Genomic DNA, 19,939 nt, shown 5'->3' on the forward strand with positions numbered 1-19,939 from the left:
AATTCTTTGAGTGCAATGGAGCATCTTTTCCTGTGTTTATTAGGCATGCCTATTTCCTTTATTGTGGATTTCTTATTAAGATAGGTTGCCCATTTTTTCTGTGGAGTTGGGTTCTCACTGATTTTAAATATTCTTTGTATGTTTATTAATCCTTTATCAGATGTTTCACAAATATTGCCTTTATTTTGTTGTATGTCTTTTGAGTTTAGAAATGTGTTTTACCGCGTACTCAGAACCTCTAAGATGCCGCTGGTCAGAGTTAGCGGTCTGTCCCTTCAGGTCCTTGTCATTTCAAGGGAAGCTCCGGGGAGACCTTCCCCATGGGAAGATTATTTTTGTCATCCATATTTTCCCCTAATTTATGATTTATTTTTTACATTAAAATCTTGGATTTACATGGACATAATTTAGGCACATGGTGTGGAGAAGGACCAGGGGTTACTGTTTGCTGTGTGACCAGCCAGTTATCCTAAGGGCACACCCAATTTTTCTCAACTTTATCGTCCTTGAAACGACTGTGTGTCCTTGGGTCTGTCTCTGGGTTCTCTCTTCTGTTCTGTTTGTCGGCAGGAATTCCTGTGTCTGTGTTTTCCTGTTTGATTCCTGGAGCTTTAGGACATTGTTGGATATCTGGGCAGCTGGTCCCTGCGCACACACCTTTTTCTTTAAGAATTTATTGATTATCCTTCCTGGGGATTTATTTTCTATTCATTGTTCTCTCGGCTTCTAAATGGCCATCTTTGGGTGGAGACTCTCAGTTCCAAGGGAAGCTGCCATTTTTAGTGACCCCAACATTCCCACAGGCAACTTTCTAGTCCCTCCGGGTGGCGTCTCCAGCTTGTCCCTACCTCAGTCCTTCTGGATGTGCCACTGAATCTCTGTGTTGTTTCATCAAATACTCCTTCCTTAAAAAGTCCCAAATTGTTTGGGCGGGGCAGGTTGATGTGGGCTGCTGATGGGTGTGGGGTTTGTCTTTGGGGTGATAAAAGTAGTTTGGAAATAAATAGGGCTGATGGTTGCACAACCCTCCGACTCTTCTAAAAACCACTGGACCCTGCGCTTGCAAAGGGGGAGTTTCAAGCATATAAATGATGTCACAAAACAAAATAAAAACCCAGCTCCAAACAGCAGGAGACATTCAGCGACAGAAGAAGGATTCTTGGAGCCAAAGTAAGGCTAGTTCGTAGACCGAAATTTAGCTCCGAACCTCCTGGCATGGGAGTCACCAGAGGAAACCCAGAGACTCGAAGCTCCCAGGGAAGGCGCAGCACTTAGCAGAGGGAAGAGCTTTTTCTAACCGGGAGTTAATGGAAAGCAGTTTTCTAAAAGATGAGAAGACGCTCTTCCTGTCTTGTTGCCAATGCTGGCTGTCAACACCGTGGGCGCCTCTTCCCCCCGGGGTGGTTTGGGCTTCCAGGCATTTCCAGGAGGCGCCGCTCATCCTGGGGGCACGTGGCGTGCTCACTGTGGGGTCCGATGTCCCCACCTCGCTGACTTCTTTTCCTGACCGAGGGCATCTTGGCCATGAGTAGGCTCCTCGGCTGGTTCCTCTCTGGACACAGCCTTTTTTATGAAGTCCTTAAAGCTCGTCAGAGGCCCTGGGCCTTCCGGGTCAGATAACAGGCTGGAGGCCTCCCCGATTTTATCAGGAGGTCCTCTCCTAGGGCTTATCTTCCAGGCCAGATGTTGGCGGTCACCGCCCCTTTCCACTGTGCCATGGCTCCCCTCCTGCCTCAGACAGAGATTTGTGTTTCTTCAAGAGAATCTTGTGTTTCTCCAAGAGAATCCTGTAGCTCTGCCGTCCTCCCCGGTGGGAGCGGAGCACAAGCCCTGCAGCTTGTGGCCTGGCTCTCCCAGAGCCCCTCAGGCCCTGGGAGCCTTGGGGTGAGGAGGGCCCCGTGGAGGGTGCCGGATGAGGACTGGCCGGTGGGAGGGGGCATGGCCGTTCGCAGGGGGCCCGGGCAGCCTTCCCTCCCTGTGCGAGGCCATGTGTGAGCTCTCCCCAGTCCAGTGTGAAAAGGGAAGCCTTTCTGTCCCTCTGCTTCCCTCAGCATTTCTGGAAAAAGACCTTAAGGCTTGAAGTCAAAGCACATGAGCCTTACCAGCTACCTGGGTGATCCATGATTGTTTTGTTGAACGCTGTGGTTTTGGCCATAATTTTTAGAGACAGTAGATGTTGGCCGCCGATATTCTAGAGGGCTCCCTATGAGCCCATTGCCCAGACACCACTGCCGCTTGGGGTCGGCCCTGAGATTGGGTTGGAAGGGGAGAATGCTTTCACGGCATCTCTTTTTCCCTCAGGTCCAGGGTCAGATGACCTCTCCCTGATGCCAGGAGGCTTAGGGACCCCGTTCCTGGTGAGGCCTACAAACCCTGAAAGGGAAAGTAAGCTCTGGGCAATGCAGCCCAGAGAAGAGTGGAGCCAGACTCTTCTGGTTCTTTAAGGAGGTGTCCTGGTGCAGTGCAGGATGGAGGCTAGGATACCGGGCTGCTGGGCAGGGGAGCCCCTCCACTCCCAACTGGCCCTGACCTTCAGGCATGTTCAGGGCCAGCCTGGCTGGGTACCCAAGACAAGAGGGTTGCCCATATGCTGTCACTCTGGGATGTGAGGACTGCAGCCTCCTGAGCCTCCCAGGGAGGCCAAACCTGGATCGTTGCCCCACTCTGGTTCTGGACCAGACCCTTGTGGACTTCAGGACTGGGTGATCGGGAGCTCGGAAGAAGCCCATGGATGCATCCCCACCATTCCTTCTGGGGCCGCATGTCCAGCATTGGCTCCTTGGGGGCTTTGTGGCAGCTAGAGCCTCGCCCTCTTGTGCCCGGCAAACCTGTGGTCAAAGCCAGGCTTTCCACGAAAGCCCAGGGGTTGGGGGACGGTCCCCGTGGGTACACTTTCTCGCAGATGCAGGGGCGAGTATGGAAGTACAGGCACCCCAGTTAGGAGAGCAGGGGCCCAGCAGAAGGAGAGGCTCCCACGTGTGGCCCCCACACTGTGTGCAGGCCGGCCGATCCACACGTCTCTCCTGTGTTGGGAAGATGCAAAGACTTGTTGTTGCATTTGCACAGCATACAGGTTTGGGGAGGGTCAAATTGACCCATTGGTGACAGATCCAAAAAGATCTTCCTGGGCAGAATGAAGGTCTGAAAGGAACAAGAAGGACTCTCTCTGGTGAGAAGGTAGAGTCCTGCCCTGGGGTGGAAAACACCACCTGGAGGGCGGCGGGGGTGTGATGGGGGTGCGGGTCAGTGTGCATGAGCCCCATGAGGGCTGCATGAGTGGTGGCTCCCCGGGGCCAGAGCAGGCGTGACTGCCTCCGGAGCCCAGAGTGACCCAGGGGCCGGATGGTGGAGCCAGCCCTGTGAATCGTCCAGGCCTTCCTCAGATGGTAGTGGTCACTGTTGTGCACCCAGCAAGGAGCTGGGCGGGGTCAGTCCTGGGCACCATGTTTCTAGGTAGAGGAGTCACTTGAACTTGTACACAAGGGAGGCAGCTGGTGCTCAGTCACTGGCCACAACCCAGAGTCCTGGTGGTGGTTCATCAGGGAAGCCAAACCGTGCCAGTGGCCAGGCTAGGGGAGGAGGTGGAAGGTTCTGGAATGCACAGCAGGATCAGTGGGTGGAAGTGAAGGGAAGCTCTGGGCTTGGGGTTAGGACACCAGCCCCTGGCGGGAGCCGTCCTCACAGAGCTGTCTGGAAGAGCAGTGGGCTCCCAGCCCGGGTCTCTGAGCAAAGCCAGGTGGTCTCTTGGGACACCCGGCAGGCTGCTGCGGGAGGCACACTGAGGTTTCTAGGTTTCTTTGAGTACCTAGAACGGGTTGTCGGTTGTGTGCTGTGCTGGGGCCCTGGCAACGCCGAGGAGGCCGAAGCCGTGGTACACCAGCTCTCGGGGCTTGGAGCCTGACGTCCGGAGCTGGAAGTCAGGAAAAGAGGGTTCTAGCTCCAGACCACACCGCCGCCTCTCGCCCCCAGGATGCTGCACAAAGGGGGCTCTGCCTGCGAGGGACAGTGGCCTCCCTCAATACCTTTGGTTCTGTGAAGTCCGTGTCCTCACACGGGCTTTTTCCCCTAAGTGCTCAGCCGTGTTCCAAGCACTGCCTGGTTGCCTCCCGGAACAGGTGACGTGGTCCCCCTGCCCGCTAGGACCTCGCTGCAGTGTGGGGCCGGCCAGGCCACCAGGGCGAAAGGCCAGTAAGGTGCCCACAGGGAGGGACAGGGCAGGGGGCTCAGACGGGGTGGGGGGGGGCGGGCTGCCCTCTGAACCTCAAAGCCTTCCCGTGAGCTGCGTGCTCTAGGAACGGTCGCTGTTTCCCGGGCTCTGAGAGGTTACGGTGACCCGTTGGAGCCTCCACCAGTCTGTGTGAAAGGGACATCTTGTTTCTTGCCTGACTTCTGGTGCTTTTTCCTGGGGAGCCATGACACTGCAGTTTGGGGCCTGAGAGGTTCTGCTGTCGGTGGAAAATAAGGGGCACCCACGTGTAGGTCCCACGGTGAACTTAGCACCCCACTGGCAAGTCAGGAAGCTGTAGTTGATCTGGGGCTTCTTCTGGAGCTCGCTGGTGACCCTGCCTTGAGGCTTGGCTCCTAGAGTCAGGATTCACCAGGAAGCAGGGCTCCTGGCCAGGTTCTCTGCAATCTGCTTCCACTGGCTCCAGTTCACGGCCATGTCTATGGACCAAGTTCAGTGCTCGGGTGTTCAGCCCTAGGGGAGCGGGGGCGATGGTTGGCTGCTTCAGTGTCAGTCTGTGAGGGCTTTGTGTTTTTAACATTTAGTCACCAACATTTATGCATCCCAAGAGGTTTCATGTAAGAACCTCGAGTTGAGGCTTTTCTAGAAAAATCAGATATTCCAGTCTGGGACCTTGGTCCTCCTGTCTGGGAAGACGAGCAGCTGCCTTCTCTGAGAGGCTCCAGGCCCTTTCCCCCATGTTTTGTTTCTCGGACACCGAGGCCCAGTGTCGTGGCTATTTCTCACGGCACCTGTGCTCTTACGTGTACTTTGCTCCTCCCCTCCCCAGACCCCACAGACACCTGTCCTGAGTCCAAGGCCTTCATGGTTTCTTTCTCCAGACTAACTCTCTGACGTTGTGTTCAAGGTTGGGCTTAGTTAGGAGCTGCTTTGGGGAGCTTCTGGGTTCCGTACCTGTACTGCGTCCGTACCTGTACTGCGTCCGTACCAGTACTGCGTCCGTACCTGTACTGCGTCCGTACCAGTACTGCGTCCGTACCTGCGTCAGTCCCTGACGTTGCCCCGTCCCAGTTCAGTCGTCATCTGATTCCTTCCTTTGGAGACGTGCTCATGGCGACCAGAGCCACGTTGTGGCCACTGGCTTCGCTGTAGCCCTGAGCCGGGCCCATGCTCTCAGTCGTGTTTGCTGAATCTGATTGCGCCCAGCCGTCATTTCGCCACCTGTATGCAAGCGTGACGGAAATGGTTTCCTGGAACACGGCAGTGAGATCGCTCTTTATTCTCATCTCCCTGATCACCAAGGCCAGGATGATTTGGTTTTGGATTTTGCTCCTGAACATAATCATTTTGAAATCCAGCCTGTGCTGGCAGGCTCAGCCTCCTGGAGGGTTTGACGGCCTTCGTGCTCGCAGAGCTGCAGGGAGAGGCTTCTGTATGCTTGACGGGGGCCAGATCCCACCTGTCTGTCTGCGTGCTGCTGAGCTGCCGAGACAAGAAAGGCCGCGGGCCCCGTGCGTTTCGAGAGCAGTGCCCACCTGCTGACCGTCTAGCGTCTGGCGTGTGTGCTGGCTTGTTACAGTCGTGGGATTGGGGACAGAGAAGGGCTCACCATTTGTGTGGGCAAGGCTTAGAATCAAACCTGGTATAACTGAGTCCAAGAAGAACACCAAAAGTATGACTCGTTTGACAAGCCATCTTTCGAGAAGAGATGGTCTATTGTCGTGATGACAGATGGGGACCACACAGAGCTGATCTGGACCAATCCCCGCAGCCAGGCAGGTGGGACTCGAGGAGGCTTTCTGTTCAAGGCACAGACGATGTTCAAGGTGACCACTGCCACCCGCAGCTGGAAATTGGCACAGGGTTGGCCCCAGGGATGCCAGGTCTCTGGGAGAGCGTGGAACCTTGGACATGTCAATGTCGGTCACAGAAAAGGACCACATGGACATTTCTTTTTTCAGACATGGAAAGATCTTCATAATGCTAGTCGAAAGAAACAGGGCATAGAACAATAACATAAACCCATGTTTTGTTTTGTTTTGTTCTTACAGTCCCGTGCGCGCGCATTTATCTGAGTGTGTGCGAACTCGTGCGTACAAACTGTCGGGAGGAGATCCCCGTGCGCATCCTCGGAGTGAGGGGGTTTGGGATGATTTTAACTTTTTTCTTGGTCCTTAATGTTCCCACGTTTTTTCCCTAATGCCTGTGTCCTCCTTCCGTGGTAAAGTTACAAAGGGGTGAGGCCGGGGGCGCGCGTGGGGTCACAGTGGCCCCACTCCCGCGGCGGGAGCCGCCCGTGTCAGGTCGCACGCAGCCACCAGCAGGCACAGATGGAGGGAAGATGGAGCTGTTGATAGAGGAGCGGATTTCATTTCTGGAGCGTCTCAGCAGCTTTGTGAGGACAGATCAGGCCCATGGGGTCCAGTCTGGATCCGTCCGCCACCGGATATTAGCTGCTTGCGTGTAGGTCCTGGGACTTCTCTCCTCGGTGCTCATCAGCATCGTGGTGTCTGACAATTATTGCTTTTTCTAACAGTTGACTGATGATCAATACTGATAAGGTGTCCTTTTCATAAATTTACAGGCATCGCTTTCTTGCCAGCTAGCATCTCTTATCTCATCGGAACCAATATTTTTGGGATGCTCGCGCACAAAATGGGGAGGTAAGATGATATGCGGACAGCGCCCACTCTCTTAGAAAAATGTAGCTCTTTGAGGCAAATTCTGCATGATTCTGCCTTACTTATCACAGGCAACTGCTTTGATTTCCACTGAAGATTTGACCTGAGGAAAAATTCGAAGTGGTCATTTATTAAAGGTGCTTTTTTATGTGTTGTTTTTTGGCAGGTGGCTTTGCGCTCTTCTAGGAATGATAATTGTTGGCATCAGCATTTTATGTGTGAGTAAAAGATGATATTTGACAAGGGGTAATGCTCTGTAAATAAAACTATTGCTTTGGACTAGACTCCCTAGGAAACCTTTTATAACCATTTAAAGTTTGTTGATATTTGGTTTTATGACCTCTTCCATTTTCCTCTAATTTTTTTTCAATCTTCTTAAATGTTTTGGACAAGATTTTTAATTTGAGGTTAGTCAGTTGAAGGTCATGTAGCATGTTTTTTGCATACTGTGTATGTCAGTGCCCAACTCCCCCCCAACATCTTAAACATTGTGATGTTTATAATGTGTATTATAAATATATTTATAAAATTTTCAAAAAATATATTTATAAATTTATACTTATAAATTTATTTATAAATTCACTTACAAATTTTTTATAATGATATAATTATATATTTTTATATACAATTCTATATTTTTATATATAAAGTATAAAATTATATATAATTATATATGATCATATAAAATTATAGATTTATTTATAAAGTTTATAATAAATATAAATTTACATATGTATAAATTTATATGTGTGTATGTGTAATATATATGTATACATTTATACATATATCAATAATGTATATAAAACACTTTCAGACTACTAGCCGAAACAATAGCAAGATTGTTTCCTAGAATAAAACACCTTCTACCAATGGCCAGTATCCACCGCAAGTGAGGCCTCCTGGTCCTTGTCAGAAGTAGAGTGAGGTCCAGGCCGATCTCCACTCCGGCAGTCAGCGAGTTTTCCTTGGTGGTCGCGAAACCCATTTCAGCTTCAGCTTCTAAAGGCTTGGAGGTCCCGGTTCCCCCCAAACCCCGCCCCCTTCCTTCTTCCCACTTTCCTCAGAAGGAAACAAGCACACTAGGCCTGAGAAAGCATGTCCTGAAGATTTTCCCGGAAGATTTACAGTTGGATATTGTGATTCTAGTGTAATGTTATTTCCTCTTATAGATTCCTTTTGCAAAAAACATTTATGGACTCATAGCTCCTAACTTTGGAGTTGGCTTTGCAATTGGTAAGTCACATAACTTTATGCCGAAATTTGAAACTTTGTTTTCTCCATGACTAAGAAAGGTTTCGTCTGATTTGGGCAGAGTCTATTTCCTCAACCTAAAATTTCCGGAAGCCTCAGAGGAGGCTGTGGGCAGCCTGTCAATTATCTACAGATAGACCTGCTTCTGCCTGCTGGTCATTTATTTCCAGAAAATCAGTACGTTGAAAAGCCTGATATTTACAGAGGCAAACGGCTGCTCCGTGGCTGGCCTCGGGCAAACAAGAAAATCCCTCACTCAGAGCCCGTTTGTTAGGGCGCAGGTCTGTGCACGGAACTGCTCCCATGAACCCGGTGCGGGCAGAGACCTCACCTGTATTTTTTATAAGGTTTAGTACAGAAAAGAGGAACGGAGGCTCTGATCACCACCGAGCTGCAGGACTTCTCGCCTTCAAAGGGACGAGTCTTTGTAATGTGAGGGACAGTCACCTGTTAGGAAAAACCTCCTGAACATTTTTTTTTTAAAGATTCTATTTATTTACTTGACAGAGATCATGAGTAGGCAGAGAGACAGGGAGAGAGAGAGAGGAAGGGAAGCAGGCTCCCTGCTCAGCAGAGAGCCCGATGCGGGGCTCGATCCTTGGACCCTGAGATCATGGCCTCAGCGGAGGACAGAGGCTTAGCCCACTGAGCCACACAGGCACCCAGCACACTTTTGATAAATAGTATACATTTGTTTCTCCTTTGTAATATACACATGGGGCCTAATAAGAGTAAATGCTAAATCTGTCAAGAAGTGAATCTTCGGTGCAGAGGGAAGAGAGAAGGGAGGCTCTGCACACTCCCCAGGCTGGGTCGGGTTTGTCCTCGCGCGGCACCTCATGGTGTCAGTGACAACCGTGATGCATGTTTCAACTCCCTGCGGCCCGTCCAACCTTCCATTTCGCTCACCGCGTGGCCTCAGCACCCTCCACATGTTAGGGCATGAATACATACTCACTGAATGAAAGAAACGTCCCTCTCCCTCTTGCCGTTAGTACTTGGTGGAGGGGAGGGAGCGAGCGCTGAAGCACACCCTGGAGGTGTCCACAGACTGTCTCCTTCTAGCCGATCGTTATCTGCACCAGTTGACGGGTGGGAAAGCCAGGGTTTGGAGAGATAAGGCCGTGCTCACCCGCCAGGGCCATGAGCCGGGCCTCAGCACACACTCTTTTTTTAGGCTGCCTGTCCCTGACTGATGAAGGAATAAGGGATTCTAATACTGGCGTTGGTGTTGGTGTTTGAGCCCCAAATTAGCAGATCTCTTTCAGTCTCTTCCAAGAGCCTGCTCTTGGTAATCCCTCAGACAGCTTCATATCCTGATTCCTTCCCGTCTTTCCCGATACTTTCCAACTTCTTCTTATGGTCCGTGTGTGAGGCTAAGGTGTGAGGCCTGTAGGTGTGACCCCTGGGTGAGGGCAAGGGGCCTGTGGACCGGAAGAGAGTTAATCTGGAAAGTACCAGCTGGGAGCAAGTGAGGGGGTCCACACGGCTGGTAGCCGGCAGCCAGCAACCCCCCTGGATGTGAAGCCTGGTCTGGGAGTCACCAGAGGACTGGAGCTCTCCCTTGGAGAATGGGCCCTTCAGACCGTGGAGGACAGGTGAGGTAAGGTGGAGAACAGGCAAGGGTGGCCTGGGTTCTAGTCCCAGCCTCCGCGACTGGCTGTCGGTCTTCAGTGACGGGTAGTGACCACTGGGGAAGAACTGGTGAGGCTGTGAGGTTCGGACACGGTCCCTGATATTCCCCGCGTTTTCGGATCATGTCCGTTCTCCATAGACCATGTTCCCTGACTGTCCGCAGGAATGGTGGATTCATCAATGATGCCCATCATGGGCTACCTGGTTGACCTGCGGCACGTGTCTGTCTACGGGAGCGTGTACGCCATTGCCGATGTGGCATTCTGCATGGGATACGCCATAGGTAAGGGCTCTGGCTTTTCAAAACAACGTTTCAGCTTAATGCATGATCATGATTGAAAATTATTTAAACTTTTGTGTCTTTCTCTCTGTGAGACATCTGGAGAGAGGTTGATCTAATTCTCTCTTTCCTGAAAGGTCCTTCTGCTGGTGGGGCTGTCGCAAAGGCAATTGGATTTCCATGGCTCATGACCATTATTGGAATAATTGATATTCTTTTTGCTCCTCTCTGCTTTTTTCTTCGAAGTCCACCTGCCAAGGAAGAAAAAATGGTAAGAAAATTTTAGGATGCAGTCAAGTGTTTCTTGATCATTTTAGCATGGTTTTCTGTGTAGTTTCTTCATGGCTTAGTTATGAAATACATTTCTGCTCCTTTTGGGCAGAACACTCAAACATAAATGGTCAGAGTTCTTTTTGAGTGTATACCACATGGACCATATTTCTTTTGCTGTATCAAAAGTTTTGTTTATAAATGTGAAGAATGAAATGATTTTTATACATATGTTAGCAGTCTGTATAGCTCTTTTGCCAGCCAGACATGGGGTAAGGTAGTTCAGTGTTATTTTCTTCAGTTCTTCAAAATCTTGAACATTCTTTCTTTTTTTTTTTTTTTTTTTTTGCCTCTTGTGCCAAGTCCCGAGATTAGCCATTTGTGGTGCTATCTGCTTTTCTCCTAAGCCTTACAGCTTTCAGTAATAGTGTTTCAGTCCTTACTGCAAAAGATTCTGGAGATGGCTTTGGTGTAGATAACAGAGCATTTTGGAAAACTATCATGTACCTCTGGGCACACAGAAGCATGGGTAACCTTTAAATTCACAATTTCACAACCACAGTCATATCCAGATGAAATATACAGAATTGAGTGTAAGGTGTTCCTCTTCTGAACAGATTCACGTATTGGTTTTAAACTTGAATTTTGAAATGCAATAGTCATGTTAACCTGACAGCCCTCAGACCTGGTGGTGGAGTTTTTAAAACCTCACATGGTGACAGATTCATCCCGCTGGAAGAGGAGTGGTTTAGGTTAAGAATGAATGAGATCACCAAGGCGGGGAGAGACGGTATTTGTGATTATGAGGGTCACTTGTGATGCTCTCTTGGGGGTACATCAGAAGTTCTTTCTGATGGTCGAACTGAAGTGGGTATTGATGCTTTGGCATTTCTCAAACTGCCCTTTTATGAATTTCCCCAAAGAGCGGGTTTAAAAACAGACGCAGATTCTAACGTTAGGCTATGGGCGCCTTTATTTGTTCGGAGCATTCTTTCTATTCATCAATTCCTTCAGTGTATTTAAGAAATATATTCAGCATTGGGCACTGGCCTTATGCCCTTTACTGAGGTAATTTTGAATTGCTCACAACCCGTTTGACAGAAAGAAAAGGAATGGAAGGTGTGGAAATATCCCGATGGAGACCCCCCTTTGTTTCCTTCCTCTTGCTGAGACACCCCCCCCCACCCCTAGTTCTGAACAACCCGTAGTGCTTTGTTGATCTTCCTTCCTGTCTTCTGGCCTGACCCAGGCACCGTGCCTTGCCCCAGCCAGGGTCAGAAAATTCTGACACTGCAACAACTAAAAACTGTCATTCTGTTGCCATTGTATCAGTTTGATTAAGGATGAAGGAAGGTTATTCCCAACCCTTTTTGTCCAAAACCAGACAAATCACCTACAAATGCTCCTGTCACCCAAGAGACTGTTTAAGATTCTTGAGAGATGGTGAAGGGCTGGAATGGCCTTGGAGCCAAACTGTCCCATGGGGAAATGAAAGCATCTGCCTCATTGCCGTGCCGTGAGGATTCGGAGAATGCCACAGGTTGCTTAGCCCTGTGCTCAGCACACAGTAAATGCTCAATAAATGTGTTATTATTTCCAGTGCCACCACATACTTCTTGCTTTTACCAAGTGCTCTGATTTACTGTCCGCTCAGAGGTCCCCTGCTGTCCTCCCTTTGTCCCCTCTGTGAGGTGAGCACTTCCTTTTGCTACTGAGACCCCAGGACTGCTGAATGGGTTTCCTTAGCCAAGCAGCGGACGTTAGTGGCTGTTGGGTTATCTGTGTGTCGGCAGCAGTGTGATGGCTTATCCTGGGCGTCGGAGGAAATGAGCGAGGGCTGAGGATGAATGGGGGATCAGCCCGCCCCCCAGCTACTGCTGTGGGGTCCCCATGAGGCCCTGCAGGAAGCAGGCAGACGCCTGGAGCCTCTTCTCTTCCCTCATGTAATTCTGTGCTTTAGTTCACTTAAAAATGCCAAGGGAAGAGGAAGAGACAGTCTTGAGAGGCAAAGCAGCAAGCATTGCAGGCTTCTAGAAAGCCACTTTCACTGTAAAATGTCAAAGTCCTTGATACATGCCTAGCAAGAGGAATCATTAAAAACTTGGGAGGAACGTGCATCTCGCTGCTCGTAACTGCTGCCCTTCGTTGAAGGTATCACACCGGGTTGCATTTGCCTAGTGGAATGGTAGCCTTTGAGGGTGGCTGACAGCGGCTGCCTGCTGGCGGAGCCGGCAGAGCAGGAAGAAACCTCATGATCGGGGGAGTGAGGCTGGGCTGGCAGTGTGCCACTGAGGGGACGGAACCGATTACTGTCCACTTGAGAAAATCCAGTCCCGACCAGTGCTGGCCTTCAGGATGAGCAGTTACCAAATGCAGGGGACGGGAGAGCCGGAAAATGGCCTAGAAACGGGAGCAAATAATTCTTCCATTAGGCAGTGTTCTGATAATGAGACGTTTGGACTTAAGCCGTTTTATATTGGAAGATCGAATGCCTTTTTCATGGGTCCCCAGTCACAGAATCATGAATTAGTTTGTGAGCACTTGAGTGTTTCTTCTGTTTGGTGTATTCGATTTCCTTCTTTCTTTGTTTCCCCCTCCCCTCCCCTCCCTTCCCCTCCCCCACTTCCTCTTTCTTTCATCATCAGTTCGGTGGAGGAAAAAAAAAACCTGTTTGCCGCTCAGGTCCCTCTGCAAGTATAAGAAATACCCCTCTGCCATGTGAGGACAACTGTGTTTTGTTTTGTTTTAAATATTTTATTTATTTATTTGACAGAGATCCCAAGTAGGCAGAGAGGGAGAGGGAGAGAGAGGAGGAAGCAGGCTCCCGCAGAGCAGAGAGCCCGATGTGGGGCTCGATCCCAGGACCCTGGGATCATGACCTGAGCTGAAGGCAGTGGCTTTAACCCCACTGAGCCACCCAGGCGCCCCGACAACTGTGTTAGGTACATGACAATGACATGCAGCCCATGGCTCTCAGAATATCTGGCTGAGAATAGCGGTGTGCTGATACGGATATTTTTTCAGATTGAAAAATTATTTTTGAAGATAGGGCACGTTTCTTGCGTCTTACTCTTGAAGTTTCTGGCTGTGGCCCAGAATGGAAAGTAGGTGTTTGAGATCACAGCTGGCTTTTCCTGGGTGACTCTTGGCTCTCTCATGGTTGTTCTAGGGTCCTTCCAGGGGACTCTGTTTCCTGAATGCAGGGGCCAGGCAAAGACCTGCTTTTATTAATCTATTTATAGAAATATATCCCTTTACAGGACATTTACATAGTGGATATGCAAAACCATCTCTATTTTTTTTTTTTTTCCCCCGTAGATATGGTAAATAAAACTTCCTAGCATTCAGGCCTGATACCTTTCAAAATTGCCCAGCCTGGGTATGCCCTCCAGTGCTCTTCCTGTCTCAGTACCCCAGCTGGGTATTTAATTTATATACTTCATTTGGTCCAACAAAGCTTTTTACCACTTCGGAGAGCCTCATTCTGCTCTGTGTCTGATAGGAAAACCAGGCATTTGGCAGAGGTTCAAATCTCAGGCTCTGGGCTGTGCTGTGAATTCATACACCCTCCTCTTCCCTTTTGTCTTCGGTGGAGAGTCAGACACTGTTTCCCAGCAGACCACTGGCTTAAATTACGTGGTGGCTCCCTGAGCCTGGCTCTTTGTGGCCTCTACATACTTGACTTTCCCACTGGATCCTGTTTGCTTCTCTCTGTCCCTGGAACTTTGGGAATATTACATTATGCCATCGGGCTTCTTTGATCACATATAACTTGTTATAAAAGCAGAACTGTCACACTGTCTTTCAAAAGAGGTTCAGAAGCCAGTAAGCTAGGTTGTAAAAGAAATGAAACAGTATTTTGAGAAAAAAAACCTTATTTATCTGGAATAGGCTTTGTGTGCAAATATGATTTTTTCTGCATTGGTAACTTCTGACCACTGAAGTCTGTTCCGTGCCCCCGTCATCAGTATGACTGAACTTCTTCCCTTGCAACACTGCTGCTTGAGTCCATACTAGGTGCCCAGTGTTAGGTTTCTGGGGTCCTTAAGAAGTCTGCATATATGCAGAGTCAGATCTAATGGAGCGGGGGGTTGAACCAAGAGAGAGAAGGCAGTTACGAGCAGGGTAGAGCGATGGCCATCCTTCCCAAGGCTCTCGGGCCTGTGGTCAGGGATTGAGGCCCCTTGCCTGGCATTCAGGGCCCTGCGGTCTTGCTGTGGTTGGGCTAATTAATGTCCGTGTACCTCATCATCAGAACTCTGTGGCAGCCACGCTGGCTTACTTAGTGTCTTCTGTTTTTATTTTTATACTTATTGTTTTTTGAGAGCACAAGAGTGAGCAAGTGTGATAGTTGGGGCAGTGGTTGGTGTGGGAGGGGGAGGTAAGAGGGAGAGAGAGAGAGAGAATCCCAAGCAGATTCCATGCTGAGTGTGGAGCCCAATATGGAGATCATGACCTGAGCCAAAAATCAAGAGTCCGCTGCTTAACCGACTGTGCCACCCAGGCGCCCGTGTCCCTCTTTTACCTAGTGGCTTGTTAAGTAGATAATTCAGGCTGTGCCTACAGCTCCTCTGCTGTGCCCATCCTTTCCACCCTTCAAGGTGCTGCTCACGTCCCATCTCCTCTGTACAGCTGTCCCTGAGCACGTCACCCATGGCCAGCGTTCCACCTGAGTGTGGTGGGACCGGTCCTCCCCTCGAGGGAAGTCACGGAGCTGCTGCGAGGGAGAGGATGGACCTGGGGGGCAGGGCAGCAGGTGCCAGCCTTTGGCCCTGCTGCAGTTCCAGATGACCGTGTCACTGGGCTGGTGCTTCTCATAGCATGTTGACACCACTGCCATGAAGGGTTAGGGACCTGAATTTCAGGTTTAACTCCCCCTCCCCACAAGCGATTCCTGTATATATATATTTTTAAAGATTTTATTTGACAGAGATCACAAGTAGGCAGAGAGGCAGGCAGAGAGTGAGGGGGAAACAGGCTCCCCGCTGAGCAGAGAGCCTGATGTGGGGCTCGATTCCAGGAGATCGAGATCATGACCTGAGCCGAAAGCAGAGGCTTAACCTACTGAGCACCCAGGTGCCCTCCGTACATGTTTCTTTGAGGATCGCTACCCTGAGGACGTAAGACGTTGAGCTCTTTGGGGGTTAAACCTTTCGTGTAACAAGGATACATCTATACGGGGAGAATGGTCCTGATGGACAATGTCTGCTGCCTCAGTGACTGAGGTTTAGAAATTGAGCTCTTTATTAAATACATGTATTAAGTCACTTGGCACGAAGCATTAAAAAAAAAAAATTGCAGCAGACACTTTGAGCTGACAGCCGTAGAGGGTCAAGGAAGTCGTTATCTTAACATGTCACCCAGGCAGATAATTTTAGATTTTTTCAGCAAATGATAAATGGGTTGGCACTGAGTGGAGTCACAGAACTTATCAAATGTATGGGGCAAGACCTGGGGGGCTGACAAACACCAAGATAGGTTGCAATAGGCCAACATGAGATAAAAATTTTAACAGATGAATGCTTCCATGTAGATTTTCACGCTGTACACAAAGGTATTAGAATAGTTTATGTGGAGTAAGACTCTGAAAGGCACAGCTGGTGCGAGAGTCCGTTAGTTGTACCCGGTGTCCTGCCATGCAGTGCTGTCGCCCCCTCCCTCCAGCAGGAACAGACTTTGGCACAGGGCTGTCTGGCACACATCTGCCCCGTTCCAGTACGTTCCTTTACATGCAGTAAAGGTCATGTTCCCTAATTACTGTGCATACACACAGGGTTGTTGGCCCACCTCAGAGAGTGCTCGTGAAGCGGAGGTCTTGCAGCGGGATCGCTTGGCACGGGCCTAGCAGGATAAGGGGGAGCTGTTTGCTCAGACAGCAGGCTTGGTCTGCACATGTTCAAGAGGAAACATGATTACCAGGACTTACTGAGGATGTTTTCCAATTGAGGATCAATGGACTGTTTATTTTTCAGTAACAATGAGAAGGCACAAAATTTTTCTGTTCGTGAGAGTGTTTTTTTGTGTGTGTTGTTTTAAATCCTACATTTGAGCAAAAGGAAGACACCCAGGATTTGGGGAGAGGTGCTCTGGAAATGCCGTTTATGAAAACATATGGGCCCGTGATGTTCAGTGTAGGGAAACCTAAGGGGCCATGGTGGTGGTCTTAAAATACCATAAGAGGAGTCTGTGAAGATGGCTGGAATCAGAACTGGATCCACGTCGAGAAACAAGGGACACAGGTTAGCCTCAGGCACACGTCCAACAGGAGTTCACCTCATTAAGGACAGCATGTGCCCTTCCTGTGTTGCCACAGTGAAATCCGTGCACAGCAGATGGACTGGGTGACCTCCAAGATCCCCCCGAGTCCCAATTCCAAGATTCTAAATAGAACTCTTCCTGAGCGTGACCCGCCGTAGCCCTTGCCTCACGGCTCACAGGTGGTCCTGACTGGACCTCACAGCCCTGGCGGAGACCAGGTCCGCAGTCTCTCTTGCCCGGGACCGTCCTGGAGTGTGGAACCCCAAGGCTTCTGGGCCAGGCGCCTGGCAGTGGCACTGAAGGGCTGGTTGACAGTGTGTGGTGCTAGACACAGCTTTCCAGCTAGTAATCCTTAAAGATGGTAGGCTAAAACCATCTTATCTTTGTGAAATGTTAACGTACCTGCACTTTGCTCTCTTTCAGGCTATTCTCATGGATCACAACTGCCCCATTAAAACAAAAATGTACACCCAGAATAACACCCAGTCGTATCCGATAGGTGATGATGAAGAATCTGAAAGTGACTGAGATCCTCAAAAGTCATCAAATTTAATTGTACAAAACCGTGTTTCCAGTGAAATGGCTCCTCCGGAACTGTCTTAGTCATACCATTCATCCCTGGTGAAAGCAAAACAACCAAAGGTTATTCATTCTTCTCTGTGGTTGTGATTGATTGCCAACAGCCTTATAAAGAAAAAGCAGCTTTTCTAGGGGTTTGTATAAATAGTGTTGAAAACTTTATTTTATGTATTTGATTTTATTAAATATTATACAATATATTTTGACGAAATAGATATAGTGTAAATCTATAAATATTTGAATCCAAATCAAATATAATTTTTAAAAAAACTTACATTCATGAACACTTGGGCAAAAAAATCTTATATTTTTTCTGAATATTGGTAATGAGTGTTTAAAATTAAAGCACACATTATCTCCGAGACACTTCCAACACTGAGAAACTAGAAGGAAGTCTGAGAAACAGTCAAATAAGACAGCATATGATGTCGTGACACTGAGGGTGGTTACCTTGTAATTACTATGTGTGTATTTATGAGCTAAAAGCTAGTTTTCTCAAATGCAGAGGACAGGAACTTGAGTCCATCTCTTTTGGACTTACCCATAAATTGTAGCTGGCATTAGTTTTCTATGCAATCATCTACCTGGAAACAGATGGTTGTAAATTATAAATTCACATGTCATGTAGCCGGCAGCAGACACTAAAGGCAATAGGGAAAAATAGTAAATGTTGTGAAAGCAGAGAAAAGCACCCAGAAGTATAGTTATGAACAACTAGCTTTCCCTTTCCAATATATACTTGGTTGTCTTAGGATGAAAGAAAATTGAGGGTAGATACACCTTGCACTGTCAAGGTTGTTTAAGCGTGATAAGATACATTAACGTCTAGTTCAACTTTTAGAAATTTAAAAGCCTAATAGCTGCTGTGAGGTGAAAAAATCTGACTATATCTTTAACCTGTTAAGAGGTTATCCAAGTGTCTTCTAGCAATCTATTAAGTTTCGAATCGCAACTATTATTTTTTAGACTTCTGAAGGTTGTTCACATCAATGTGAAAACAAATTTTAAATGAAGATGGAGGAAGAATGAAATTATCTTGAATCATGTTAGGAAAACAGGTAAAAATAATAGGTCAGGGCACATTCCCTTCAGAGACAGAAAAACCCTAGAAACATCTAGAAATGTCTGTGTATCCTTCTATCATCTAGTGCTGTGTATAATGTGGTTTTCCTAAGCATGACAACATTGACGTGCCTTTTCAGTTCATCAGCAAATACTGTGTTAGCACTGTCAGTTGTCATGTTTTATGCGAGATGTGACTGGAGTGTGCGGAGTGTAGAATGTCTCAGATAATACTTGTTAATTCTGTAGCTCTGCAGTCAACAAAAATTACCCAATGTCTGTATTTTGTTAAGCTAAAGTTGTGTTTCTGTTAACTTGGACAAGGAGCAAGGAACTTTAGAACAAGGACTCGACCTCGTCGTTCTCTAAGAGAGTAGCTGCTATTTCCCATCTGCTTTATGAAGCTTCTTGGAGTGACTGGAAATCTGGTGTTCAGGGGCAGTGTGGTGGAAGCAGACAAGTTTCCTACTCACACATTTGCACTGGGCAACATGCACGAGTCTGTGACTTTGAAAGATGGCTCTAGAAGCATTCTCATATGGCTAACAGCAGGATTGTTTTCTACTCCCACAGGGGAGCGACTTTGTGGCTCTCCCTGACCACAGTACTGTACGATTTACTCCAATTTCATTCTTGCCTTTGAGGCTTCAGTCTCTTCGAGAATGACTGGCAGAGGCATGGCCACTGTTGATCTCTAGAACGAGCATAAAAAGACATGTGAGGTTTTTCAGAACTGTTTTGGGGAGCAAAAGTATCAGTTTTATCTGGGAGGGGGAAAATTACAAGGTCTTTTATAGAACTCAAATTCTGGGGTTAGCAGGACTGTGAAGTGAGGCTTTTTTCCCCCCTTTTAACGTGTGTATCACTTTAACCGTGAATATACAGCTTCCTGAATGTTTGAGCAAAGATGGGTTTTTATGTTTGTACCTGGCAAAGTAGATACAAAAACACTGAAGTAGCAAAGAATATTCAGTTTTTTCTTTTGACTGCTAAGTGTATGTGCATACATGTTTTAGCTAGTTTCCTTAATAAATCTTCTGAACACTACTGTGCCTGTTTGTATTCCTTTATAAACCAGACATGATCGCTGGAATAAAATGCATAAGGTATTGACTGTGAATATCTAATTAAAAACTATTCTTCTCTGCTTGCAGGAATCAGGTAAAGTTCAGGTTAGTCTGAACCGTACATTTTGGCTTTGCAAAATTGGCTTGAATTGCAATCTGTAACTAGTCCCATGGTGTCAATGTGGAAAAGCCCAGTAAGTTGCCCCTGCATTTCTAAAGTCATGTTGTTTTCCTGATTGTCGTGAACAAATAACCGTATCTGATGGGAGTAACTAAGCTCTTCTGCATGTGAGCCCACAGGGCACAGGGCCCTGAACTCCAGACAACTCAGGGTATGTGCGTGGGTCTCTTTGAGGCGTGAGACTCACAGGTGTGACAACTGCAGTTCTACTCAGATCCTAGAGGGGTTCTAAACCCTTCTCTTGAAGAAAAGCTATTATCTCAATTTAGAAAGAAAGACAATACATTTTTAAAGTGATTTTAAATTTATTCACTTTTAGGGAAATTAAGATCTCATCCTTATAATCAGGAGCCAAGTATTTTCAACCTGCCTTTCAAAAAATCCAGATAAATTTAGGGCTTGACAGAACCCTCCAATCTTCAGCATATTTCCTCCTCTCAAAATCATAAAATGGCCAATAGTGTTTTAACTATTCTGATCCTCGACTAT

The 19,939-nt window shown here is 48.0% G+C and overlaps 1 protein-coding gene across 1 annotated transcript in view; it reads left to right on the forward strand.

The window, feature by feature from the left end:
* Positions 1-19,249, forward strand: part of SLC18A2 (solute carrier family 18 member A2) — a 38,010-nt gene extending 18,761 nt beyond the window's left edge. Inside the window, exons 11-16 of the mRNA XM_032312040.1 lie at positions 6,771-6,849; positions 7,034-7,085; positions 8,037-8,100; positions 9,917-10,036; positions 10,171-10,304; positions 16,985-19,249. Coding sequence (XP_032167931.1) covers positions 6,771-6,849; positions 7,034-7,085; positions 8,037-8,100; positions 9,917-10,036; positions 10,171-10,304; positions 16,985-17,089 — 554 coding nt within the window. The 3' untranslated portion in view covers positions 17,090-19,249. The remainder of the gene's footprint in view (positions 1-6,770; positions 6,850-7,033; positions 7,086-8,036; positions 8,101-9,916; positions 10,037-10,170; positions 10,305-16,984) is intronic.
* Positions 19,250-19,939: the final 690 nt, after the last annotated feature.

This window comes from Mustela erminea, chromosome 14 (genome assembly GCF_009829155.1).
Source record: "Mustela erminea isolate mMusErm1 chromosome 14, mMusErm1.Pri, whole genome shotgun sequence".
In the NCBI taxonomy this organism is placed as follows: domain Eukaryota; kingdom Metazoa; phylum Chordata; class Mammalia; order Carnivora; family Mustelidae; genus Mustela; species Mustela erminea.